This window comes from Coregonus clupeaformis, chromosome 17 (genome assembly GCF_020615455.1).
Source record: "Coregonus clupeaformis isolate EN_2021a chromosome 17, ASM2061545v1, whole genome shotgun sequence".
In the NCBI taxonomy this organism is placed as follows: Eukaryota; Metazoa; Chordata; class Actinopteri; order Salmoniformes; family Salmonidae; genus Coregonus; species Coregonus clupeaformis.
This window is the reverse complement of record NC_059208.1, coordinates 11,592,461-11,620,008: the sequence shown is the minus strand read 5'-3', so window position 1 is coordinate 11,620,008 and position 27,548 is coordinate 11,592,461. Positions and strand designations below refer to the sequence as shown.

The window sequence follows — 27,548 nt, the reverse complement described above, 5'->3', positions numbered from 1 at the left end:
TAATTTGGTCATCCTGTTGTTGCAGGGATTTTCCTGCACAGCAGGAAATGCAAACTTCTAGTGTATTCATGGTTTAAAAAGGCTTCCAAAGTTTGCAATTTCCACTTTAACATTTCAGACTTGATTTGCCCTTATGGAAAATGTATCAACCTCTAAAAATTGGTTTTCATTATTTGTAATCCACATAATAATTCACAATTCCTGTTGCTGCAGGATTATTTTCCTGCTGTGAGAAACTGGGGCAAATTAAGATACTGCAGCTGTACAGTAACACCTGTTGCTCCTATGCTGATCTAAGTGGGTGATAGGATTTGGGTAGGGTAAAGTGATGTAGCCTCCCTGTATGCCCTGATACGGTTATTATGACCACTATGTCTACTTAAACCATAGTGTGCTATAACCTCTGCCAAGGGGTTTGGACCTTTATGGCACAGGTGTTAATGCACTCACTCTGAAATTGGTTCAAGTCCCTAGACCAGTGTCTATGACAATTCCTATCAGGCACTTTTGAATAGCCTGTTGTTAGACCAGACCAAATCTAGCTGTAGTTTCATGAAACTTGTCCTACATTTTCCCAGTTGACAGTGTGTTTGACTGGAAGCAGGTGTGGCAGCATCTGCGCTAGCCGGCAAGTGCGTAGTTAGGTGAATGGGTGATTATGGGAGTAAATAGCTACAGCTAGCAGCTGGCTGTCACTGTATGCCGCTGGTGGTTGTTAGCGAGGTGGATGTTTCCCAACGCCTGCTGTGCTGAAACTATGTCAGAGTTATTATGTTTCTGGGTCAGAGAAAACGAAGAAGTTGGCTAACTAAACGAGTGGACATATACACACACACACACACACACACACACACACACACACACACACACACACACACACACACACGCACACGCACACGCACACGCACACGCACACGCACACGCACACGCACACACACACACACACGCATACAATACATACACATACACATCCTTGTAGAGTGGGCTGCACTCACTTTAGAGGTTTAATTACAGTAAAGTTAAGTGTTATCTTTCTGAGAGTAATGCCGTGCTGAATGACAGCTCATGATGTGAACTGGGGGAGATAGATACACAGATATGATCAAACTCAGCTACAGAATCAACCCACCTTCAATTACAGTTGTAAAAGACTGAGATTCTGGGTCGTTCCAACAATTTGGTGCCTTTTGAAAGTGTAACTTGGTCAAAAAAAAACTTTAGATTTCAACTAATTTTAACATTCTGTCATAAAGAGCACAATTTCCCATCTCAAGAGGTTAAATTAAAAAAAGACTATAGTAAGTGCCTATTAAGTGCCTTAAAAAGTAACAGCCCAGCTAACAATTCTAGGTAGAGAGAACGTTTTTTGTAATGTTACCCATAATATTCCCCTAATGTTTGAGTGTCCAGTTTTCTGTTAGTTAGGGGAACATTCTATCTACTGTATGTTAGCAAAAACCTTTGGAGAACCTTTTTAACATGTTTTGGTGTTAATGTTAGGAGAACATTAACTTAATGTCAATCAGAAATGATCTAAAACATGATTACAATGTTCTCAGAATATACAACAATGTTCTAGACATTAAGGTAATATTCATTTGTCCAGTTTTCTGAGGGTTAGGAGAATATTCCGTCAACGTGCCACCAAACCAGTGGCGACCAGTCATTCAGGGCAGGTGGGGCAGAGCTCCACATGTTTTGAGCCCCACCCGTTTCGCAAAAAAATTAATATAATGTTATTTTGGAATTAATACGTGTCACATTTCAGTTTGCAAACAATGTAAAAAATTAATAATAATTGAGTTAATAAAGCTGCATATAAACATGGTCTCTTTTTTGCTTTCTTGAGTAAGGCAGCTCCAAAATGCAGATGTTTCAGCCTAGCTCAGTGTGGTGGTGGGGCAGCCAGCAGAGAATACAGAGCGTAGGGGTTGGTAATGTTCTCTAGTTGCGCCATGATTGGCTCATTGTTCTGTCACTCATGGGGACATTACGTCACCGCAAAATCTACGGGGAGAGCAAAAAAATTCAAGCCCCTTGGGTGCTGCCATAGATTTACATTAGAAGTGCCCATCCAAGAAGGCTCAAGGTCATTGGCCACAGATAGAATGACGTCAAATCACGTTATATATACCATAGCTTTGATTGGACTGATCATGTCAACATCATACTTTCAAAATCTTAGCTAGCAAGCTAGCAGTCATCATCATGAATGAAGTCGACAATCTGCTGGCAAATCCTTTTCAATCTTTATCATATGAAGGTAAATAATGAAGAAAAATTATAGATAAAACGTATCGGTGCTCATCGGCCATTGGACATAAACATTACACAAAAAGTTGGAAATCGCAAATTCAACAATGAGTGGTTTGGAAGGAATCAGTGGCTAACTGCAAGCATTGCAAAGCAATCACTAGCCTGCTATTCAGTGGAGTGGGTGTGTGGTCCAAGTCTGGGTTTAAGGGTATCTTTTCCAAGCTTAAAAGGATAAACATTCAACATTGGCCATGCTATCAATCCAGCGTGACTTCTACCGCGTTCAAAACAACTGGAAACTCGGAACTGGGAAATCTCAGACTTCAGTGAGTTCAAGATAACTGGGAACTCGGGGAAAAAAACGAGATCCGAATGGGAAAATACGTTTTGAACGGTCATCCAAGTCGGGAATTCTGGCTTCTTTCTGAATATCACTGACGTCATGATTCGACCTTGTTCTTTTCCGAGTTCCCAGGTGTCTTCAAAGCACCATAAATCCAGAGAATTCCAGACTTTGATGACAAAGTTTGATGACAAAATTCCTCTTCAAGTGAGCACAGCACAACAAGGTGAGTCCAAAAATGTATTGTATGCTGCTGCATAAATGATGTAATATGCCAGGGAGATATATATGCTGTAGATAAGAAAGTAACACTAAGTGTATGTTGTGTAGTAAGCTGTTAGTAGCCCATGTGCCTCACCCTAATAATTTGGTCCCTTTTCCCCTCATAACTTAGCCTACTGTTCTGACTTGGTGGTGCACATGTAGCCTATAGCCTGTTTTAGAGAAATGTCATCATCGAATATTGTAAGAGCATTCATTGTCTGCTTATATGCCCCCTTTATTTATCCTACGGTTCTGACTTGGTGTACAGGGAGAATACTGTAAGAACGGCCCATGTTCTGATTTCTGTCGCTGTACATTTGCTGAACAAATAGTTACACTACCGTTCAAAAGTTTGGGGTCCACTTAGAAATGTCCTTGTTTTCGAAAGAAAAGCATTTTTTTTGTCCATTAAAATAACATCAAATTGATCATAAATACAGTGTAGACATTGTTAATGTTGTAAATGGCTATTGTAGCTGGAAACGGCTGATTTAGAATGGAATATCTACATAGGCGTACAGAGGCCCATCATCAGCAGCCATCAGTCCTGTGTTCCAATGGCACGTTGTGTTTGCTAATAATAATAATATAATATGCCATTTAGCAGACGCTTTTATCCAAAGCGACTTACAGTCAAGTTTATAATTTTAAAAGGCTAATTGATCATTACAAAACCCTTTTGCAATTATGTTAGCACAGCTGAAAACTGGCCTTCTTGAGACTAGTTGAGTATCTGGAGCATCAGCAATTGTGGGTTCGATTACAGGCTCAAAATGGCCAGAAACAAACAACTTTCTTCTGAAACTCGTCAGTCTATTCTTGTTCTGAGAAATGAAGGCTATTCCATGTGAGAAATTGCCAAGAAACTGAAGATCTCGTACAACGTTGTGTACTACTCCCTTCACAGAACAGCGCAAACTGGCTCTAACCAGAATAGAAAGAGGAGTGGGAGGCCCCGGTGCACAAATGAGCAAGAGGACAAATACATTATAGTGTCTAGTTTGAGAAACAGATGCCTCACAGGTCCTCAACTGGCTTCATTAAATAGTACCCGCAAAACACTAGTCTCAACAAATGTAATGTGGACAAATTACAATAGATTACAATTACAAATACAAAAAATCTAAAGGAAGTTTGTTCTGAGGTGTCTGCACTATACCTGAAAGATCAGGATTTGTATATATATATATATATATTTTTTTTACATGTATTTGACCCCTTATTTTAGCACTAAACTATCTCCATATACAGTATACTTCCATTCATTTTTTCAACTGGGACCGGGGGACCTTCAGATGAGTCTTGTGAGGCTTGTGGGTATCCTAGAGTAAAACAACCGACATGTATGTGTTCGTGAGAGACGCACCTTACAGAGGGGTCATATTAGTGCGTAGCCCAAACTGTGCAGACGCTACAGACAGAAGTTGGCAGATCGGCTGTACCGACTTCAGACGCTTGTGGGGGTCGTAAAGCTAAACGGAGAACACCATCATGATAGTTTGTAGGCCAAACCGTTCGGACGCAGAAATCAACACTTAAATAACATTCTTTGAACTTTCTTTGAATGTTACTTATGTTTTTTTGTGTTCTGAGAACATTACTTTAAATAGAACCATAGAGGAAACCTGTGGGAAACGTTATGCTGAAGTACTGAAATTCCCACCTAAGAAACATATGTTTCTCATAACCTTATGTGCTAGCTGTGTGCTTACCTGTTTTTAATCTATGATTTAAATATTAGATGTTGAATGTTTCTTTAATAAATATATTTTTAAAGGAATAGTTTCACCATACTAAAATGAGAGTTCAGTTCATATAACAGGGTTTACCTTAAATTGAGGGACAGACTAATCGCATTAAATAAATAATACTTCGCACAGCCATGATGGTGAAACTTGGAGAAATGTTGGGATTAAGAGGGTTAAAATATTCCTAGAAGTGACACAGGTTTGACGGAGATGTCAAAATGCAGAATTTTGGCACTTTAGCAAGCCTTTATTCATATAAAAAGCCTAATCATATATCTGATTTATTGAATTATCCACGTGGTCAATGGGCACTTCATTTAATATAACAGGCTTTTCAAATTCAAGATTGGGGAACAATTTCTACTTAAAATATCAAAGGAACGCAAAAGGCACTCATATCTTGGAACAACCCTTCTATATACAGTTCTTTGGGTGTAACGCTGTGTAATGGTGCTGAACAACTAAATTATTAACCATCTCTCTTCCCCCTTTTCCTCTCTCTCTCTCATTCATCATCATCCTCTTTCTCTGTCCCTTTCCCCCCACCCACCTTATTCCGTTTTTTTTCTCACCCCTTTCAGGAGTCTTTCTCTCACAACCACGCTGTGTTCTTCAGGAAAAACGGGATCACACGCAATGTGGAGGGAGACAGATCAGTGGTCCCTGTTTGAGGAAGACCGTATTCGCAACACCAGAGATAGAGAGGGTGTCACGATCGTCGTAGAGAGTAGACCAATGCGCAGCGTTAGTTGCAAACATACTTAACTTTATTATCTTTAGTGATAATATAACAACAAAACAATAAACAAAACGTGCAGTCCTACGGTTAACACAGAAACAAACCAAACGGAAACAAGATCCCACAAACACTAAGGGAAACAGACTGTTTAAATATGGCTCCCAATCAGAGACAACCAGCAACAGCTGACACTCGTTGCCTCTGATTGGGAGCCACTCTGGCCAACATAGAAAAGCAACAACTAGAACTCCCACACAGAACATAAACACATGGAATCTACACACCCTGGCTCAACATATAGAGTCCCCAGAGCCAGGGTGTGACAGTACCCCCACCCAAAAGGCGCAGATTGCGACCGCGCCTCAACAAAACCCAAACAGGGGAGGGCTGGGTGGGCATTCCTCCTCGGAGGCGGTTCCGGCTCCGGGCTTGACCACCACCCTTCAATAATCCCCCCGTAGCGCCCCTGGTCCGGTCTGGCCCCGCTGGCTGGAGCTGGACTGGACATTGAAGGAGCGGATTGCTTAAGCTCCGTTGTGGAGCAGCTGACCGGTACCTGATCAGGCACCGGTGACCCAGGCACGGGTTGTGCCGGACTGACGACGCGCACCCCTGGCTTGGTGCGTGGAGCAGGAACGGACCGGACCGGGCTGACGATGCGCACCCCTGGCTTGGTGCGTGGAGCAGCAACGGGCCGGACCGGGCTGACGATACGCACCCCTGGCTTGGTGCGTGGAGCAGGAACGGACCGGACCGGGCTGACGATGCGCACCCCTGGCTTGGGTGCGTGGAGCAGCAACGGGCCGGACCGGGCTGACGATACGCACCCCTGGCTTGGTGAGTGGAGCAGGAACGGACCGGACCGGGCTGACGATGCGCACCCCTGGTTTGGTGCGTGGAGCAGCAATGGGTCGGACCGGGCTGACGATACGCACCCCTGGCTTGGTGCGTGGAGCAGGAACGGGCCTTACCAGGCTGACGACTCGCACCCCTGGCTTGGTGCGAGTGGCAGGAACAGGCCGGGCTGGGCTGGCGACGCGCACCGTAGGCTTGGTGCGAGTGGCAGGAACAGGCCGGGCCGGGCTGGCGACGCGCACCGTAGGCTTGGTGCGAGGAGCAGGAACAGGCCGGGCCGGGCTGGCGACAGCGCACCGTAGGCTTGGTGCGAGTGGCAGGAACAGGCCGGGCCGGGCTGGCGACGCGCACCGTAGGCTTGGTGCGAGTGGCAGGAACAGGCCGGGCCGGGCTGGCGACGCGCACCGTAGGCTTGGTGCGAGGGGCAGGAACAGGCCGGGCCGGGCTGGCGACGCGCACCGTAGGCTTGGTGCGAGTGGCAGGAACAGGCCGGGCCGGGCTGGCGACGCGCACCGTAGGCTTGGTGCGAGGGGCAGGAACAGGCCGGGCTGGGCCTGCGACGCGCACCGTAGGCTTGGTGCGAGGAGCAGGAACAGGCCGGGCCGGGCTGGCGACGCACACCGTAGGCTTGGTGCGAGGGGCAGGAACAGGCCGGGCCGGGCTGGCGACGCACACCGTAGGCTTGGTGCGAGGGGCAGGAACAGGCCGGACCGTACTGGGAACACACACCACTGGCCTTAAACGGGGATCAGGAACGGGCCGGACCGGACTGGCAATACACCTCAGTACCTCTCGCCGTGCCTCTACATCTTCCTTCCCTCTTCTCACCAATGGCTCCCGTAACCTGGTGGCCTTCTGAATTCGCCCCTTATCTGCCTCCAGCAGCCCCGTCGTCCATGCCATGTGCCCCCCCCTAAAAAATGTTTTGGGTTGCCTCTCCTCCGTCCGACGACGACACTGTTGACGCCGTTGCTCCTCTCTCCGTCGCGCCTCTACCGTCTCACTCCATGGACGGCGATCCATCCCGGCCTGGATTTCCTCCCAGGTCCAGGACCCCTGCCCGTCCAATATTTGCTCCCACGTCCAGGCTGCCTGCTCCTGGACACGCTGCTTGGTCCTGGTAAGGTGGGATCTTCTGTCACGATCGTCGTAGAGAGTAGACCAATGCGCAGCGTTAGTTGCAAACATACTTAACTTTATCTTTAGTGATAATATAACAACAAAACAATAAACGAAACGTGCAGTCCTACGGTTAACACAGAAACAAACCAAACGGAAACAAGATCCCACAAACATTAAGGGAAACAGACTGTTTAAATATGGCTCCCAATCAGAGACAACCAGAAACAGTTGACACTCGTTGCCTCTGATTGGGAGCCACTCTGGCCAACATAGAAAAGCAACAACTAGAACTCCCACACAGAACATAAACACATGGAATCTACACACCCTGGCTCAACATATAGAGTCCCCAGAGCCAGGGTGTGACAGAGGGAGCAGTGAGGAAAGGAAAGTGGTGGTCTTATCAATGTAAATATGTATGGACAGAACAACACACCCAACTGATACAGTCAGTGTGGTGCTGAGTAGTAAAGATATTTAAAGATAGAGATGATTATAGATATACAGTCGTGGTCAAAAGCTTCAGTGTTATGAGATATTTTTGTCAGATGTTACTATGGTATACTGAAGTATAATTACAAGCATCCCATAAGTGTCAAAGGCTTTTATTGACAATTACATTAAGTTTATGCAAAGAGTAAATATTTGCAGTGTTGACCCTTATTTTTCAAGACCTCTGCAATCCGCCCTGGCATGCTGTCAATTAACTTCTGGGCCACATCCTGTCTGATGGCAGCCCATTCTTGCATAATCAATGCTTGGAGTTTGTCAGAATTTGTGGGTTTTTGTTTGTCCACCCGCCTCTTGAGGATTGACCACAAATTCTCAATGGGATTAAGGTCTGGGGAGTTTCCTGACCATGGACCCAAAATGTCGATGTTTTGTTCCCCGAGCCACTTAGTTATCACTTTTGCCTTATGGCAAGGTGCTCCATCATGCTGGAAAAGGCATTGTTCGTCACCAAACTGTTCTTGGATGGTTGGGAGAAGTTGCTCTCGGAGGATGTGTTGGTACCATTCTTTATTCATGGCTGTGTTCTTAGGCAAAATTGTGAGTGAGCCCACTCCCTTGGCTGAGAAGCAACCCCACACATGAATGGTCTCAGGATGCTTTACTGTTGGCATGACACAGGACTGATGGTAGCGCTCACCTTGTCTTCTCCGGACAAGGTGTTTTCCGGATGCCCCAAACAATCGGAAAGGGGATTCATCAGAGAAAATGACTTTACCCCAGTCCTCAGCAGTCCAATCCCTGTACCTTTTGCAGAATATCAGTTTGTCCCTGCTTCCATTCCTGAGCAAGCTCTGCACTGGTGGTGCCCCGATCCCGCAGCTGAATCAACTTTAGGAGACGGTCCTGGCGCTTGTTGGACTTTCTTGGGCGCCCTGACGCCTTCTTCACAACAATTGAACTTCTCTCCTTGAAGTTCTTGATGATCCGATAAATGGTTGATTTAGGTGCAATCTTACTAGCAGCAATATCCTTGCCTGTGAAGCCCTTTTCGTGCAAAGCAATGATGACGGCACGCGTTTCCTTGCAGGTAACTATGGTTAACAGAGGAAGAACAATGATTTCAAGCACCACCCTCCTTTTAAAGCTTCCAGTCTGTTATTCTGACTCAATCAGCATGACAGACTGATCTCCAGCCTTGTCCTTGTCAACACTCTCACCTGTGTTAAAGAGAGAATCACTGACATGATGGCAGCTGGTCCTTTTGTGGCAGGGCTGAAATGCAGTGGAAATGTTTTTTGGGGATAAAGTTCATTTTCATGGCAAAGAGGGACTTTGCAATTAATTGCAATTCATCTGATCACTCTTCATGACATTCTGGAGTGTATGCAAATTGCCATAATCAAAACTGAGGCAGCAGACTTTGTGAAAATTTGTATTTGTGTCATTCTCAAAACTTTTGACCACGACTATAGAGCTATATTCAAAGAGAGATTATATATTTAAAGATAGATAAATATATACTGTATATATACTGTATATGGTTATATATAATATACAATCTGACTATATATTTTAGAATACAAAGATTGTAACTGTATACATTATGGCCCACATGTTTGTGAGATACATAATAAAGTACAATATCTGATCAAACTACTTCTTTATCCAACTACTTAGTAGACTTTCAGTGCAATCATAAACAGTTGACTTTCAATGACAGGAGGCACATTGGTTCACTTATATACAAATGTTTTAATGAGTAAGAAAATGATGGCATGAAAACATGGAAACATTCTCCTGTTGATATCGTTTTCTCATTTTCTTACAAAAGTCCAGTAGCTCTTGACTCCCCGACTGCTCTTGAGGTCCACGTTGCTCTCTGCTCCAGAACCATAGAGATAGGCTAGCTATACAGTTTGGCAAACTATCCTTCATGTTGGCACCACATTTTAATTAGAATTCTGACTAAAAGTACTGTAATAGTGAAAAGACTATTGGTGCCAAGATGGCTCTGACTATCTGTGTCTCTGCACTGCACCACTTGACCACTCAGGCAGTCAATGAAATCCACTCCAGGTAGAAATTGCCCTTGCGCACAGATCTAGGATCAGCTTACCCTAAACACATCCTAACCTTAACCATTAGGGGAGAGGGGAATGCAAAACTGACCTAAGTATCTAGGGACAAAGTTACCCTGTGAAGTTCAGCCACTACTGTGTCCAGCTAAGGAGGGACGAAGCAGGTAATACTGTATGTACAGCCGTCTGTCTGTCTGTTGTTCTGTCTGTTGCTCTAAATGTTGTCTGTCTGCCATTCTGTCTGGTTCAGATTAAGTGGTCTGGAGTTACTGTTGTAAACAAAGTCTGTAGTTTGATGCATTCTACTACAGCAGGCAGTTCTGCGTGTGTGTGTGTGTGTGTGTGTGTGTGTGTAAGTCCTCGTATGTTTGTGTGTGCTCTATTTGTGCATGCACGTATGTGTGTGTATGTGCGTGCAAGTCTATTTGTGTGTATGTAGATACATTTGTTTGTATAGTTTAAGTGTGTTCACGTGTGTGTATGTGTAATGTTCAGTGTATGATGTTCAAGGCATCACAGTCCCTTGAGACAGCGATCTGGTCATCTCTGTGTGTACGAAGAAGGTTTTGAGCTCTCCCTTCCCCTTCACGTTGATGATGCCTCGACACGAACACATGTAGCCCAGTGTTGCTAGGATACGACTTGTCTCCTCAGTTACCTGGAAGCAGGGAAAACATATAGTTATGAATATAACTACTATTCCCTGAAGGAGGGAACGAGGTATAACATATTATGGGGAGTCAACGACCAGTCATATTCACCAGAGGAAAACTGAAATCACGCCCAAAAGGCCAATGGATGCCAAGCCCACCCTCGGAAGCTCCGCCTTCCTGGCTATAATACCGGGGCTCGCATTCATTCCTTCAATTCAGTACCACTCAGGCACAAGCGAAAAGGCACAGAGTGCCCCAGCTGAAACCGTGCCAGACAGAGCCGTAATGCCGGAACCCGCCACTGGACGGAGCACTCTGCCAGTCTCCCTATATTATGTCCTGAAGGGGCCGAGCGCCACCATGAGGACTGGGACTTTTATGTCATGGTTGTTTACAGATCCACCACTCTTGACAACCGTGTGTCTGAATGTGTGGAAGGAACTGTGTTTATTATGCCCATACCTGGACGATACCTTTCTCTCGATACCCCTGAACACCAAGGAACCTTGGGTAGAAACATTGTGCTTTCATGGTACCGCCGCTCTGATACCCGGCCCACACCGGGTTCAGGGACTTCGGCAACCAGTAACTTTTCCCCACAGCCAGGATAGTACCGCGGGACAGATGCAGCACAAAAACAGCCATAGCACGGATTTCGTCTTATTCAGCTCCTGCAGCAAATCGATATGATGATACATCTGCAGCATTGTGACCACATTCAACGACCGGTCCGCTACACCCTCAGCCTGGTGATCCGCTGAGAACCGGCACTGTATATTCGGAGCACCGTGCTAGGATTAGCCCCCTTGTTAGCATCTGGAGGTAAGTAACTCACCAGCTTTCCATCCTTCGGCGCTGTGCAAATGAGGCCCTTCTCCCCAATACCCTCTACATCAGGAATCATCAATTAGATTCAGCCGCGGGCCGATTTTCTTCTTGAGCGGATAGTCGGGGGGCCAGAACATAATTACAAAGAATTTGTAGACTGCAAATTGACCACAAGAAGCCCAAGCAGATATAATATTTGACTAAAACATAATAATTTCAAACATTGCTTACATTTTTATACGATCACGTGTCTCTCTATTATGCGTAGGAACAGATTATCAAAATTAAAATCACTTGGAACTGATTTCCTGGTGTTTTTACAGTCTTTTATATCCAACAATGAGAAAAACGTTGCTCAGAAAAGTTAGGGGGCCGAATAAGACCACCCGCGGGCTGCCAGTTGGGGAACGCTGCTATACATTCATGAACTCGCCATAACCTGGTAGCACCAGCCTGGCTGAATGAGGGGAATCCCAGATCGCCTTTATCTCATCTGCAAAATCTTTAAACAGGGGTCAGCGACGCTTCACCAGTGCAGGGACAGGAGGTAAATACCTTTCCCCAAACCTGGAGGAACTCCTCTGCGGGGGAGAAGACACCCAGGTGATCTGCCGCCCTACCACACAGCTACATCAAAGGCGAATTAACCACCAATGGTTCCCTCTCCCCCTGCCGAATCCAAAGCTGGGGCTTTAGGCTGCCCAGAAATGATGTCATCCAATTCACACTCTGAAAACCCTCCAGAACCAACCAGGGATAGTATATCATCCCCGGAATCCAGACTCTGAACACTGACAGAAAAACCAGAATGAGCCCTTACATGGGCTGGGATGACACTCCTATCAACACTGACCACCGCTGCTGTTCTCACCTGGCCTCAGACAACCCCATTTCTGAGATCGCTTCACCGGAAGACCCTTCGCCAGCAGCCCCAATCTTTCTCACCAAGTCAGCTGACGCCCAATGGAAGTTGAACCCAGCCGGAGACAATGGTCACATGAGCGTGTTTGCACCCCAGGCAAACAGCACAGCACTCGTGAGTATCTTTCATTTTCATTGTGAAATCACATGCCCTAGGGCAAGGTCAGAGGCTCAAACGCAGCTGGTTAGCATTTTTTAACTTACTCGTACCACTGGCCATCTTACTCAAGCAAGGAAGCACTGGCTACACAAGTAGAGAAGAAAGTTGTGGGTTTTTAGCAAACACAAAAACCAATACCAAGACCCAAAACTTGCAATATCTAGGGGGACGAGTACTCTCTCCCCACTAACAGACACCTAAGTTGGAGCCGAATCTCGTAGCCTTCGTGTGCTTGAAAAGTTTGTAAATTGCGTGACACGTTCTTCCTTCAGGCGAGCTGAAGAGCGAAGAAATTAGGAAATTAATGCACGCCCTGGTATTATAGCTAGGAAGGCGGGGCTTCCGAGGGTGGTCTCAGCATTCATTGGCCCGTTGGGCGTGATTTCTTCAGGTGAATATGATTGGTTGTTGACTCCCCATAGTGTGTTATACCAAGTGACCAACTGAAAGGGAACACAAAGCAGCATTTCTGAAAAAATAACACGTAGGCAGGACATTCTATAGAATTACATATCAAACTCAAATCAATTTAATAGGATCTCTGTGGTAAATTCATATTAATAACTTATCAAAGAGATGTTCAACTGTATAGTTCTGCATTATTATATATCTACATTTGCATAACATCTGCTCTGTACCTGTATACCGTACTCATGAACCTTGATCTATTTCTGCAGCGACTCCTGGTATAACATAAAACTGCATGGAGCTAGTATTACTGTAGCACAATGTTTCCCGAAGGTGTGCACGTTTTGGTTTTTGCCCTATCACTACACAGCTGATTAAAATAATCAAAGCTTAATGATGAGTTGATTACTTGAGTCAGGTGTGTAGTGCTAGGGGGAAAAAAACAAGATCTAGTTTGGGAAACACTGCTGTAGCATTATTATTCGTATAGCTGTATTATAACTGTATTCATTGAGTACCTGTATTTTTCCCAGTACCCCAGTACTCTCCATCCTGCTGGCCACATTAACACTGTTCCCCCAGATATCATACTGAGGCTTTTGAGCTCCGATCACCCCCGCAATCACCGGACCATGGTTTATCCCTGACACAACCAGGAAGAAGGGTTAGAGGTCACATGTAAGACACAGTCAGACTGTACCAATTACACTATACCTTCTCTGTCTCTCTCCTTCTCTCCTGTCTCTCTCATACACACACACACTCTCAATCTTTCTCACCGACTCGTAGCCTGAAGTCGTTGAAGGAGTGTTTGTTGATGACATCTAGTTTCCCGACCAGAGCGAAGGCAAACTCCATCATGGTGCCAATGTGCATGTACTGACGGTCATGTTCCTGAGAGAGAGAGAGAGAGAGAGAGAGAGAGAGAGAGAGAGAGAGAGAGAGAGAGAGAGAGAGAGAGAGAGAGATGAGAAGATTGAGTGAGGGAGAGACAGGGAATGGGACAGAGAGAGGAAGGAGTGACGAGGGAGACAGAAAAGGGCAAGAGAGAGGAGGGGGGTAGAGGAATGGAGAGAGGAGGGGGGTAGAGGAATGGAGAGAGGAGGGGGTAGAGGAATGGAGAGAGGAGGGGGGTAGAGGAATGGAGAGAGGAGGGGGGTAGAGGAATGGAGAGAGGAGGGGGGTAGAGGAATGGAGAGAGAGAGAGGAGGGGGGTAGAGGAATGGAGAGAGAAGGGGGTAGAGGTATGGAGAGAGGAGGGGGTAGAGGAATGGAGAGAGGAGGGGGATAGAGAAATGGAGAGAGGAGGGGGGTAGAGGAATGGAGAGAGAGAGAGGAGGGGGGTAGAGGAATGGAGAGAGGAGGGGGGTAGAGGGATGGAGAGAGGAGGGGGGTAGAGGAATGGAGAGAGGAGGGGGGTAGAGGAATGGAGAGAGGAGGGGGGTAGAGGAATGGAGAGAGGAGGGGGGTAGAGGCATGGAGAGAGGAGGGGGGTAGAGGAATGGAGAGAGGAGGGGGATAGAGGAATGGAGAGAGGAGGGGGGTAGAGGAATGGAGAGAGGAGGGGGGTAGAGGGATGGAGAGAGGAGGGGGTAGAGGAATGGAGAGAGCGGGAGGAGGGGGGTAGAGGAATGGAGAGAGGAGGGGGGGTAGAGGAATGGAGAGAGAGCGGGAGGAGGGGGTAGAGGAATGGAGAGAGCGGGAGGAGGTGGGTAGAGGAATGGAGAGAGGAGGGGGGTAGAGGAATGGAGAGAGGAGGGGGGTAGAGGAATGGAGAGAGGAGGGGGGTAGAGGAATGGAGAGAGGAGGGGGGTAGAGGAATGGAGAGAGGAGGGGTAGAGGAATGGAGAGAGGAGGGGGGTAGAGGAATGGAGAGAGGAGGGGGGTAGAGGAATGGAGTGAGGAGGGGGGTAGAGGAATGGAGAGAGGAGGGGGTAGAGGAATGGAGAGAGGAGGGGGGTAGAGGAATGGAGAGAGGAGGGGGATAGAGAAATGGAGAGAGGAGGGGGGTAGAGGAATGGAGAGAGAGAGAGGAGGGGGGTAGAGGAAGGGAGAGAGGAGGGGGTAGAGGGATGGAGAGAGGAGGGGGGTAGAGGAATGGAGAGAGGAGGGGGGTAGAGGAATGGAGAGAGGAGGGGGGTAGAGGAATGGAGAGAGGAGGGGGTAGAGGCATGGAGAGAGGAGGGGGTAGAGGAATGGAGAGAGGAGGGGGGATAGAGGAATGGAGAGAGGAGGGGGGTAGAGGATGGAGAGAGAGAGAGGAGGGGGGTAGAGGGATGGAGAGAGGAGGGGGGTAGAGGAATGGAGAGAGCGGGAGGAGGGGGGTAGAGGAATGGAGAGAGGAGGGGGGTAGAGGAATGGAGAGAGCGGGAGGAGGGGGGTAGAGGAATGGAGAGAGCGGGAGGAGGGGGGTAGAGGAATGGAGAGAGGAGGGGGGTAGAGGAATGGAGAGAGGAGGGGGTAGAGGAATGGAGAGAGGAGGGGGTAGAGGATTGGAGAGAGGAGGGGGGTAGAGGAATGGAGAGAGGAGGGGGTAGAGGAATGGAGAGAGGAGGGGGGTAGAGGAATGGAGAGAGGAGGGGGTAGAGGAATGGAGAGAGGAGGGGGGTAGAGGAATGGAGAGAGGAGGGGGTAGAGGAATGGAGAGAGGAGGGGGTAGAGGAATGGAGAGAGGAGGGGGGTAGAGGAATGGAGAGAGGAGGGGGGATAGAGGAATGGAGAGAGGAGGGGGGATAGAGGAATGGAGAGAGGAGGGGGGTAGAGGAATGGAGAGAGGAGGGGGGTAGAGGAATGGAGAGAGGAGGGGGTAGAGGAATGGAGAGAGGAGGGGGGTAGAGGAATGGAGAGAGGAGGGGGTAGAGGAATGGAGAGAGGAGGGGGTAGAGGAATGGAGAGGGGGGGGTAGAGGAACGGAGAGAGGAGGGGGTAGAGGAATGGAGAGAGAAGGGGGGTAGAGGCATGGAGAGAGGAGGGGGGTAGAGGAATGGAGAGAGGACGGGGGTAGAGGAATGGAGAGAGGAGGGGGTAGAGGAATGAGAGAGGAGGGGGGTAGAGGAATGGAGAGAGGAGGGGGTAGAGGAATGGAGAGAGGAGGGGGGTAGAGGAATGGAGAGAGAGAGAGGAGGGGGGTAGAGGAATGGAGAGAGGGGGGGGGTAGAGGAATGGAGAGAGGAGGGGGGTAGAGGAATGGAGAGAGGAGGGGGTAGAGGAATGGAGAGAGGAGGGGGATAGAGGAATGGAGAGAGGAGGGGGATAGAGGAATGGAGAGAGGAGGGGGTAGAGGATGGAGAGAGGAGGGGGTAGAGGAATGGAGAGAGGAGGGGGGTAGAGGAATGGAGAGAGGAGGGGGGTAGAGGAATGGAGAGAGGAGGGGGGTAGAGGAATGGAGAGAGGAGGGGGTAGAGGAATGGAGAGAGGAGGGGGGTAGAGGAATGGAGAGAGGAGGGGGGTAGAGGAATGGAGAGAGGAGGGGGTAGAGGAATGGAGAGAGGAGGGGGGTAGAGGCATGGAGAGAGAAGGGGGGTAGAGGAATGGAGAGAGGAGGGGGGTAGAGGAATGGAGAGAGGACGGGGGTAGAGGAATGGAGAGAGGAGGGGGGTAGAGGAATGGAGAGAGAGAGAGGAGGGGGGTAGAGGAATGGAGAGAGGAGGGGGGTAGAGGAATGGAGAGAGGAGGGGGGTAGAGGTATGGAGAGAGCGGGAGAATCATTCAGTTGTTTAGCACCATCACACAGCTTTACACCTGTAATTGGAGGTGAGTTGATGCTGTAGCTGAGTTTGATCATTTCTGTGGGTTTAAAATGGATGTCCTCCAGTTCACACTGTGTGTGTGTGTGTGTGTATATGTGTGTGTGTGTGTGTGTGTGTGTGTGTGTGTGTGTGTGTGTGTGTGTGTGTGTGTGTGTGAATGAATGAATTAATTACATTTTAGTTTTGTGTCAAATCACCAGTTGGCATCCCTTATGGGATGAATTGACACATAAACAAACATTACAATAATTCACTGTGATAATTTAGTGATAATTTGTATTACGGTGTTCTCTGCAGTGTGTGTGTATGTGTGTGTGTGTGTGATGTACCTGTGTGTATTCAGGTCCAGGTGTTGCATTGAGCCCAGTAGCAGCCATGTAGGTGCTGCCAATAGTCTTTATCTTCTCCACCCCGCTGAATTTAGGCTTGGACAGCAGCTGTCACACAGAAAGAGAGAGAGGGTAGAATTTAGGCTTGGACAGCAGCTGTCACACAGAAAGAGAGAGGGTAGAATTTAGGATTGGACAGCAGCTGTCATACAGAAAGAGAGAGGGTAGAATTTAGGATTGGACAGCAGCTGTCATACAGAAAAGAGAGGGTAGAATTTAGGATTGAACAGCAGTTGTCATACAGAAAGAAAGAGAGGGTAGAATTTAGGATTGGACAGCAGCTGTCGCACAGAGAGAGAGAGAGAACTTAGGCTTGGACAGCAGCTGTCACAGAGAGAGAAAGAGAGAGAGAGAGGCTAGACAATTAGCAAGAATTCTGTAACAAGGATGTTACAGACAGTTTGGTTACTGAAGCGTATTAATATTTCCTGTATTGTCTAATATCCGGTTATGATCAGTAGTAATGGATGTATTATTACTGTGACACATTCCATACCAGCCCAACAGGTGTGATTGGTAACCAATAAGGACAGTGTAACTCACCTCGTCAAAGTCAGCGATGATCTCGTTGAGGAGTCTGAGACATTCCAGGCCCTCCTTGTTGACGTCTGACTCTGTGTAGAACTCCTTAAAGTCTGGGATGGAGGCGAACATCACACACACTGACTCATACGACTGGTGGTACAGATCCTGGAGAAACAAGCATACAGACACAGGTCAGTGGAATGGATCAGTGCAACTGGTTCCAAAATAGGATTAGAATGTGTGGTTCTAAAGTTAGTTCTAGAATGCATTTATTTGTGTCGTCTTTAAAGAATTCTAGAATGAGAATGTGTTTTGGTTCTGAGTTCTCAAGGTTCTGATGTCCTGTGGATGGTCGCTGCCTCACCTCGTTCTTCCAGTTGCGGCCTAGGAAGTGTTCTGCGACATGGGCCGGTAGAACGTTCTCTAGTAGAACCCTGTTGAGGTTCTCCATGGTCTCAATCTCCTCACACTCTCTCTTGAACTTGTCCCTCCACAGGAAGTCCAACCTACAGTAATATTCATTCTGTTAACAGGAGGACACAGAGACGGTAAAGATATGGTGGTAATAAAGTAAATAATAAATCATTTTTACTTTACTCTCTGAAATGACTACACTTGAGTAAATGTTTACCAATAATAGCATCAATTAAGTGATGGTCTTTTATTACTGTAAATGTAGGAGATACATTTTTCATGAATTTGCTGAACACATCAAGTTAAAAGGAGACTGGACTTGACTCACTGCTGACTAGACTTATGAAACAATGAAAGAATAGAAAACAGAACACATGGGTCAATGTGTTGCTAGGTCAAACACGTCGTTCTCAAAGTGTTTTTAATTTTTATTGTCCACTTGGAGAGTCACTGCTTCAAGCTATATCTGTGCTCTATAACTGTTCCTTTCACACATTCTACTTTAACGACATGGAAAAATTAAATATTTTTGGCATTTTTCTCCCCCGTAGGCCTAGAATACTCCTACTGTCAACGAATGAAATGAGCGCTCTGGTAAAAAGACAATGAAGCAGAGGATAGCAGCGTCACTGTCTTTGCTCCAGGAAACGCTGAACACCAGCCTGATTAGCATAAAGTATAGGTGCTGGTTTGTCATTGGTTATTCACGCCTGGGGGACTTCTAAACAAGTCTAAATATGGCAGCCAGTCGTGAGATGGAGGTCAAAATGCCCCGGGGTGTGTGTGTGTGTCTGTGCTCTGTATTAGAGCTTATGGCTACCTGTGGGCCGGCGCTTACAGTGGGGAAAAAAAGTATTTAGTCAGCCACCAATTGTGCAAGTTCTCCCACTTAAAAAGATGAGAGAGGCCTGTAATTTTCATAATAGGTACACGTCAACTATGACAGACAAAATGAGAAAAAGAAATCCAGAAAATCACATTGTAGGATTTTTTATGAATTTATTTGCAAATTATGGTGGAAAATAAGTATTTGGTCACCTACAAACAAGCAAGATTTCTGGCTCTCACAGACCTGTAACTTCCTCTTTAAGAGGCTCCTCTGTCATCCACTCGTTACCTGTATTAATGGCACCTGTTTGAACTTGTTATCAGTATAAAAGACACCTGTCCACAACCTCAAACAGTCACACTCCAAACTCCACTATGGCCAAGACCAAAGAGCTGTCAAAGGACACCAGAAACAAAATTGTAGACCTGCACCAGGCTGGGAAGACTGAATCTGCAATAGGTAAGCAGCTTGGTTTGAAGAAATCAACTGTGGGAGCAATTATTAGGAAATGGAAGACATACAAGACCACTGATAATCTCCCTCGATCTGGGGCTCCACGCAAGGATCTCACCCCGTGGGGTCAAAATGATCACAAGAACGGTGAGCAAAAATCCCAGAACCACACGGGGGGACCTAGTGAATGACCTGCAGAGAGCTGGGACCAAAGTAACAAAGCCTACCATCAGTAACACACTACGCCGCCAGGGACTCAAATCCTGCAGTGCCAGACGTGTCCCCCTGCTTAAGCCAGTACATGTCCAGGCCCGTCTGAAGTTTGCTAGAGTGCATTTGGATGATCCAGAAGAGGATTGGGAGAATGTCATATGGTCAGATGAAACCAAAATATAACTTTTTGGTAAAAACTCAACTCGTCGTGTTTGGAGGACAAAGAATGCTGAGTTGCATCCAAAGAACACCATACCTACTGTGAAGCATGGGGGTGGAAACATCATGCTTTGGGGATGTTTTTCTGCAAAGGGACCAGGACGACTGATCCGTGTAAAGGAAAGAATGAATGGGGCCATGTATCGTGAGATTTTGAGTGAAAACCTCCTTCCATCAGCAAGGGCATTGAAGATGAAACGTGGCTGGGTCTTTCAGCATGACAATGATCCCAAACACACCGCCCGGGCAACAAAGGAGTGGCTTCGTAAGAAGCATTTCAAGGTCCTGGAGTGGCCTAGTCAGTCTCCAGATCTCAACCCCATAGAAAATCTTTGGAGGGAGTTGAAAGTCCGTGTTGCCCAGCCGACAGCCCCCAAAACAACACTGCTCTAGAGGAGATCTGCATGGAGGAATGGGCCAAAATACCAGCAACAGTGTGTGAAAACCTTGTGAAGACTTACAGAAAACGTTTGACCTGTGCCATTGCCAACAAAGGGTATATAACAAAGTATTGAGAAACTTTTGTTATTGACCAAATACTTATTTTCCACCATAATTTGCAAATAAATTCATAAAAAATCCTACAATGTGATTTTCTGGATTTTTTTTTCTCATTTTGTCTGTCATAGTTGACGTGTACCTATGATGAAAATTACAGGCCTCTCTCATCTTTTTAAGTGGGAGAACTTGCACAATTGGTGGCTGACTAAATACTTTTTTCCCCCACTGTATATACGTGTGTGTTTGTGTGTGTGTGCTAATTAGGTCATCCTTGTGAAGAGTTGAGAAGGCCTAGTAACTAGGCCAGGCAGGAACAGTGGTATTATGAGAGGCTGTTTAGAAGGCAACTAGCTAACGATGCTTAATTAATGAATCATTAATCTGTTCTTTAGGGATTCATCATTACCTCATGTTTAGAGGTAGATGCTGCAAGGTATACACTATTTAACACCTCCAGAAAATATTTGAAATAAACAAACAGGCTAAAAATGTAAAATCATTTAAAATACAGCTAACCAAATACTGCAATTAAATGAAACATGTGCGTCATCCCCAAAACACAGCCCCTACCCTACTGGTGACTATAACCCAGTTTGACAACAGGTGGAACTGTATAGGCCGGCTCTTGTCCACTGGGAATGGTATATTTGGGTACACAAAACTGTCCAGGACATCTGTCTCTGAAATGCTCTCATGGATGGTACCCCAGAGCAGTGGCGTAGGCAAAAATCTGTTGATGGCAGGGCCAGCAAAAATGTACGTCGGCCAAAATTTAGGCACTCCAATCATAATTTAATTATCATAAAAGCATAGCCTACACTAGACAGCAAATTCTCAAATTAAATCAACACTGACATCAGGCCTGCAAATCACATTATGCTGGCTTGTAAAGTGATACAGTGGGGGAAAAAAGTATTTAGTCAGCCACCAATTGTGCAAGTTCTCCCACTTAAAAAGATGAGAGAGGCCTGTAATTTTCATCATAGGTACACGTCAACTATGACAGACAAATTGAGGAAAAAAATTCCAGAAAATCACATTGTAGGATTTTTAATGAATTTATTTGCAAATTATGGTGGAAAATAAGTATTTGGTCACCTACAAACAAGCAAGATTTCTGGCTCTCACAGACCTGTAACTTCTTCTTTAAGAGGCTCCTCTGTCCTCCACTCATTACCTGTATTAATGGCACCTGTTTGAACTTGTTATCAGTATAAAAGATACCTGTCCACAACCTCAAACAGTCACACTCCAAACTCCACTATGGCCAAGACCAAAGAGCTGTCAAAGGACACCAGAAACAAAATTGTAGACCTGCACCAGGCTGGGAAGACTGAATCTGCAATAGGTAAGCAGCTTGGTTTGAAGAAATCAACTGTGGGAGCAATTATTAGGAAATGGAAGACATACAAGACCACTGATAATCTCCCTCGATCTGGGGCTCCACGCAAGATCTCACCCAGTGGGGTCAAAATGATCACAAGAACGGTGAGCAAAAATCCCAGAACCACACGGGGGGACCTAGTGAATGACCTGCAGAGAGCTGGGACCAAAGTAACAAAGCCTACCATCAGTAACACACTACGCCGCCAGGGACTCAAATCCTGCAGTGCCAGACGTGTCCCCCTGCTTAAGCCAGCACATGTCCAGGCCCGTCTGAAGTTTGCTAGAGTGCATTTGGATGATCCAGAAGAGGATTGGGAGAATGTCATATGGTCAGATGAAACCAAAATATAACTTTTTGGTAAAAACTCAACTCGTCGTGTTTGGAGGACAAAGAATGCTGAGTTGCATCAATCAATCAATCAATTTTATTTTATATAGCCCTTCTTACATCAGCTAATATCTCGAAGTGCTTTACAGAAACCCAGCCTAAAACCCCAAACAGCTAGTAATGCAGGTGTAGAAGCACGGTGGCTAGGAAAAACTCCCTAGAAAGGCCAAAACCTAGGAAGAAACCTAGAGAGGAACCAGGCTATGAGGGGTGGCCAGTCCTCTTCTGGCTGTGCCGGGTGGAGATTATAACAGAACCATGCCAAGATGTTCAAAAATGTTCATAAGTGACAAGCATGGTCAAATAATAATCAGGAATAAATCTCAGTTGGCTTTTCATAGCCGATCATTAAGAGTTGAAAACAGCAGGTCTGGGACAGGTAGGGGTTCCATAACCGCAGGCAGAACAGTTGAAACTGGAATAGCAGCAAGGCCAGGCGGACTGGGGACAGCAAGGAGTCACCACGGCCGGTAGTCCCGACGTATGGTCCTAGGGCTCAGGTCTCTCAGTTGGCTTTTCATAGCCGATCATTAAGAGTTGAAAACAGCAGGTCTGGGACAGGTAGGGGTTTCGTGAACCGCAGGCAGAACAGTTGAAACTGGAATAGCAGCAAGGCCAGGCGGACTGGGGACAGCAAGGTGTCAGCATGCCCGGTAGTCCTGACGTATGGTCCTAGGGCTCAGGTTCTCAGAGAGAAAGAGAGAACGAGAGAATTAGAGAGAGCATACTTAAATTCACACAGGACACTGGATAAGACAGGAGAAGTACTCCAGGTATAACCAACTAACCCCAGCCCCCGACACATAGACTACTGCAGCATAAATACTGGAGGCTGAGACAGGAGCGGTCCGGAGACACTGTGGCCCCATCCGAAGAAACCCCCGGACAGGGCCAAACAGGAAGGATATAACCCCACCCACTCTGCCAAAGCACAGCCCCCGCACCACCAGAGGGATATCCTCAACCACCAACTTACAATCCTGAGACAAGGCCGAGTATAGCCCACAGAGGTCTCCACCACAGCACAAACCAAGGGGGGGCGCCAACCCAGACAGGAAGATCACGTCAGTAACTCAACCCATCCAAAGAACACCATACCTACTGTGAAGCATGGGGGTGGAAACATCATGCTTTGGGGATGTTTTTCTGCAAAGGGACCAGGACGACTGATCCGTGTAAAGGAAAGAATGAATGGGGCCATGTATCCTGAGATTTTGAGTGAAAACTTCCTTCCATCAGCAAGGGCATTGAAGATGAAACGTGGCTGGGTCTTTCAGCATGACAATGATCCCAAACACACCGCCCGGGCAACGAAGGAGCGGCTTCGTAAGAAGCATTTCAAGGTCCTGGAGTGGCCTAGCCAGTCTCCAGATCTCAACCCCATAGAAAATCTTTGGAGGGAGTTGAAAGTCCGTGTTGCCCAGCGACAGCCCCAAAACATCACTGCTCTAGAGGAGATCTGCATGGAGGAATGGGCCAAAATACCAGCAACAGTGTGTGAAAACCTTGTGAAGACTTACAGAAAACATTTGACCTGTGTCATTGCCAACAAAGGGTATATAACAAAGTATTGAGAAACTTTTGTTATTGACCAAATACTTATTTTCCACCATAATTTGCAAATAAATTCATTAAAAATCGTACAATGTGATTTTCAGGATTTTTTTCTCATTTTGTCTGTCATAGTTGACGTGTACCTATGATGAAAATTACAGGCCTCTCATCTTTTTAAGTGGGAGAACTTGCACAATTGGTGGCTGACTAAATACTTTTTTTCCCCACTGTATGTTATTCCTATTGAAATCCAGACAGAATTAGGACATCCAACAGTTGGAATTCTTATTCATCTGCAACCTGCATTCAGAATGACTGTCAGGGTAAGGAATATTAAGAAAGAAGACTACCTAAAGCATTTTAACTGTAACAACCATTTCAGTAACGGGTGCAATAAATCTAACTAACTGATTGAATTAGTTTAGAAAACGGTATGTTATTTATCTTTGTGTAGCATAAGATTAATAAATCAATCAATGTACATGCAAAAACATAGATATTAATTCAAAACAATCCTAAAGATTCTAGCTGCAGTAGAGCATGCTGGGAAATAAGATAATGATGGACGAGGTTTTGATGGGAACATTTTACTCTTCACTCTCCACTCAACACTGGTTATTAACACTAACACTAGGGTTCTTTTACACCACTGAGTGTTAATCTAACTCCTGAATCAACACTAGAAATGTTACACTGAAAAATCAATACTTGGTAACACTGGCCAATTTGCTGTGTACTGTAATCGATCGCACACAACAAACCATCTAACAAGTGATTTCACATTACAGATCAAATAGTCTTGTAGGCCTACGTAAATCCATAACTCTTATATTTAACACGTGACTCACATAGACCTACACATAATAAACCATAGGTCTATAATTAATAGATTGAGACTAGAACATAATGCCCTGATATAACAGTAATAATCACAATAGGCAGCCATAGCCTACAGTGCCTTCATAAGTATTCATACCCTTTGACTTTTTCCACATTTTGTTGTGTTAGAGCCTAAATTCAAAATGGATTAAATTGCTTTTTTTCTCTCACCCATCTACACACAATACCCCATAATGACAAAGTGAAAACATGTTTTTAGAAATGTTTGCAATTTATGTTAGAATTACTTTTGGCAGCGATTACAGCTGTGAGTCTTTCTGGGTAAGTCTCAGAGCTTTGCACACCTGGATTGTACAATATTTGAAAATGTTTCTTTAAAAAAATCTTCAAGCTCTGTCAAGTTGATTGTTGATCATTGATAGACAGCCATTTTCAAGCCTTGCCATATATTTTGAAGCTGATTGAAGTCAAAACTGTAACTAGGCCACTCACGAACATTCAATGTCGTCTTGGTAATCAACTCCAGTGTATATTTGGCCTTGTATTTTGCGTTATTGTCCTGCTGAAAGGTGAATTTGTCACCCAGTGTCTGTTTTAAAGCAGACTGAACCAGGTTTTCCTCTAGGACTTTGCCTGTGCTTAGCTCTATTCCGTTTCTTTTTATCTTAAAAAGACTCCTTTGCCAATGACAAGCATACCCATAACATGATGCAGTCACCACCATGCTTGAAAATATGAAGAGTGGTACTCAGTGATGTGTTGTGTTGGATTTGCCCCAAACATGACGCTTTGCATTCGGGACATGAAGTTCATTTCTTTGCCACATTTTTTGCAGTTTTACCATTAATTTGGGAATATTTCTATTCTATACAGGCTTCCTTCTTTTCACTATGTGAGTCCATGCAACGTATTATGTGACTTGTTAAGCACATTTTTACTCCTGAACTTATTTAGGCTTGCCATAAGAAAGGGGTTGAATACTTATTTACTCAAGACATTTCAACTTTTCATTTTTAATTTATTAGTACAAATTTCGACAAATTATTGGGTATTGTGTGTATGCCAATGACACAACATCTCAATTTAATCAATTTTAAATTCAGGCTTGAACACAACAAAATGTGAAAAAAGTCGAGATCACTGAGCCAAAATGCAAGCCGAGTGCAATTCTCTGCTGGGCGCTGGAGATCAAGTGCGCCTACAATGTATTTTAAATGACCAATAGCCTATAGGGCAGGGGTGGGCAAACCTATTGTCTCAAGGGCCACATTTAGTTTTTGAAACCAAGTGAAGGGCCACATACTATATGCGTGACAAAACATGTGAAGCCTTTATTCATTTTCACATTGACATGCAACTACTAGTGTACTGTAGGTGTACATATGCTTGCAGAACAATTCTACCCTTGTACCATCTCTACCCTTGTTTTTTGTGAACAAACTTTCCACAAATTGTTCACAAAATTGATATAATTTATAACATCACAGACACAGTCAAACACACACACATATCCTGCATCTCTACCCTTGTAAAGTACAATAAAACTTAGTCACAATATACAAACTAAAAAATATATATATATATATTATATGACTGGAGACATGCAAAATGTAACAGCAGATGTGTAAAAAAAACCTCTTCTAAAATTTGAGTGAAACATTTCATTTGGAATGGTCTGTTTTTGAAAGCATATTAAGGAACAATTCTCATCTCCATTGTGAGCCATATTTACAGTTATCCAATCACCTCAGCCCAAATCTGACTGATTAGTTATTACCTGTATCCAAGTGCATTGCTGGATCATTCTCACTGCATAACCATCACCATGAAAAAGCATAATCCTTGCCTACCCCAGTCACGGTTATTCAAGTCTTAATGTGAACAATGGGTCTGGTCACCTCTCTTGGCAAGGGCATCAAAGTCGTGTCATCTTTGATGTAGAGATTCTCAGAACAGCTGACAAGTGGTCATTTGTTAAATTTGACCTGTGACGGGATTCAGCCCCTTTGCTATGAAGCCCCTAAATAAGATCTGGTGCAACCAATTAACTTCAGAAGTCACATAATTAGTTAAATAAAGTCCACCTGTGTGCAATCTAAGTGTCACATGATCTCAGTATATATACACCTGTTCTGAAAGGCCCGAGAGTCTGCAACACCACTAAGCAAGGGGCACCACCAAGCAAGCAGCACCATGAAGACCAAGGAGCTCTCCAAACAGGTCAGGGACAAAGTTGTGGAGAAGTACAGATCAGGGTTGGGTTCTAAAAAAATATCTGAAACTTTGAACATCCCACGGAGCACCATTAAATCCATTATTAAAAAATGGAAAGAATATGGCACCACAACAAACCTGCCAAGAGAGGGCCGTCCACCAAAACTCACGGACCAGGCAAGGAGGGCATTAATCAGAGAGGCAACAAAGAGACCAAAGATATGGAATGGCCTCAATCCAATTGAGAATCTGTGGTATGACTTAAAGATTGCTGTACACCAGCGGAACACATCCAACTTGAAGGAGCTGGAGCAGTTTTGCCTTGAAGAATGGGCAAAAATCCCAGTGGCTAGATGTGCCAAGCTTATGAGACTTGCAGCTGTAATTGCTGCAAAAGGTGGCTCTACAAAGTATTGAGTTTGGGGGGGTGAATAGTTATGCACGCTCAGGTTTTCTGTTTTTTTGTCTTATTTCTTGTTTATTTTACCCCAAAAAATATTTTGCATCTTCAAAGTGGTAGGCATGTTGTGTAAATCAAATGATACAAACCCTGCAAAAAAACAATTTTAATTCCAGGATGTAAGGCAACAAAATAGGAAAAATGCCAAGGGGGGTGAATACTTTCGCAAGCCACTGTATCTCCCCTCAGTTCCCACACACGGTTAAATACTTTCCCCAGGCTTAGCCAGCGCACATTTGAATGGTACAACAAGTCCTGGTGCTCTGCCTCTGTGTCATTGAGCAGCTGAATGAACTGACGATGGTTAAGCCCCCTTGCCCGTATGAAGTTGACAAGTTTTACAACCACTTTGACAACATTTTCCAGCTTTAACACACTTTTACACAGGGCTTCCTGATGAATAATACAGTGAAGAAATCTTAATTGCTCCAAGTTAGGGCTTTCTTCTTTTACTTTGTCTTGTAATCTTTTTAGTAGGCCAATGTTTTTACCAGTTAGATTTGGTGAGTTTGCCAGTTTGCTCCACGGTAGATTCATTTTTTCCAAGCAGGCAGACACCCTGTCATATAAGTCAGAGCCCCTGGTT

The 27,548-nt window shown here is 45.3% G+C and overlaps 1 protein-coding gene across 1 annotated transcript in view; it reads right to left on the bottom strand.

Moving 5' to 3' along the window:
• Positions 1-9,512: 9,512 nt before the first annotated feature.
• Positions 9,513-27,548, bottom strand: part of LOC121585784 (adenylate cyclase type 2) — a 130,777-nt gene continuing 112,741 nt past the window's right edge. Inside the window, exons 20-25 of the mRNA XM_045226078.1 lie at positions 17,856-18,014; positions 17,510-17,656; positions 16,907-17,014; positions 13,608-13,722; positions 13,347-13,471; positions 9,513-10,516 (exon numbers count right to left, since the gene is read on the bottom strand). Coding sequence (XP_045082013.1) covers positions 10,364-10,516; positions 13,347-13,471; positions 13,608-13,722; positions 16,907-17,014; positions 17,510-17,656; positions 17,856-18,014 — 807 coding nt within the window. The 3' untranslated portion in view covers positions 9,513-10,363. The remainder of the gene's footprint in view (positions 10,517-13,346; positions 13,472-13,607; positions 13,723-16,906; positions 17,015-17,509; positions 17,657-17,855; positions 18,015-27,548) is intronic.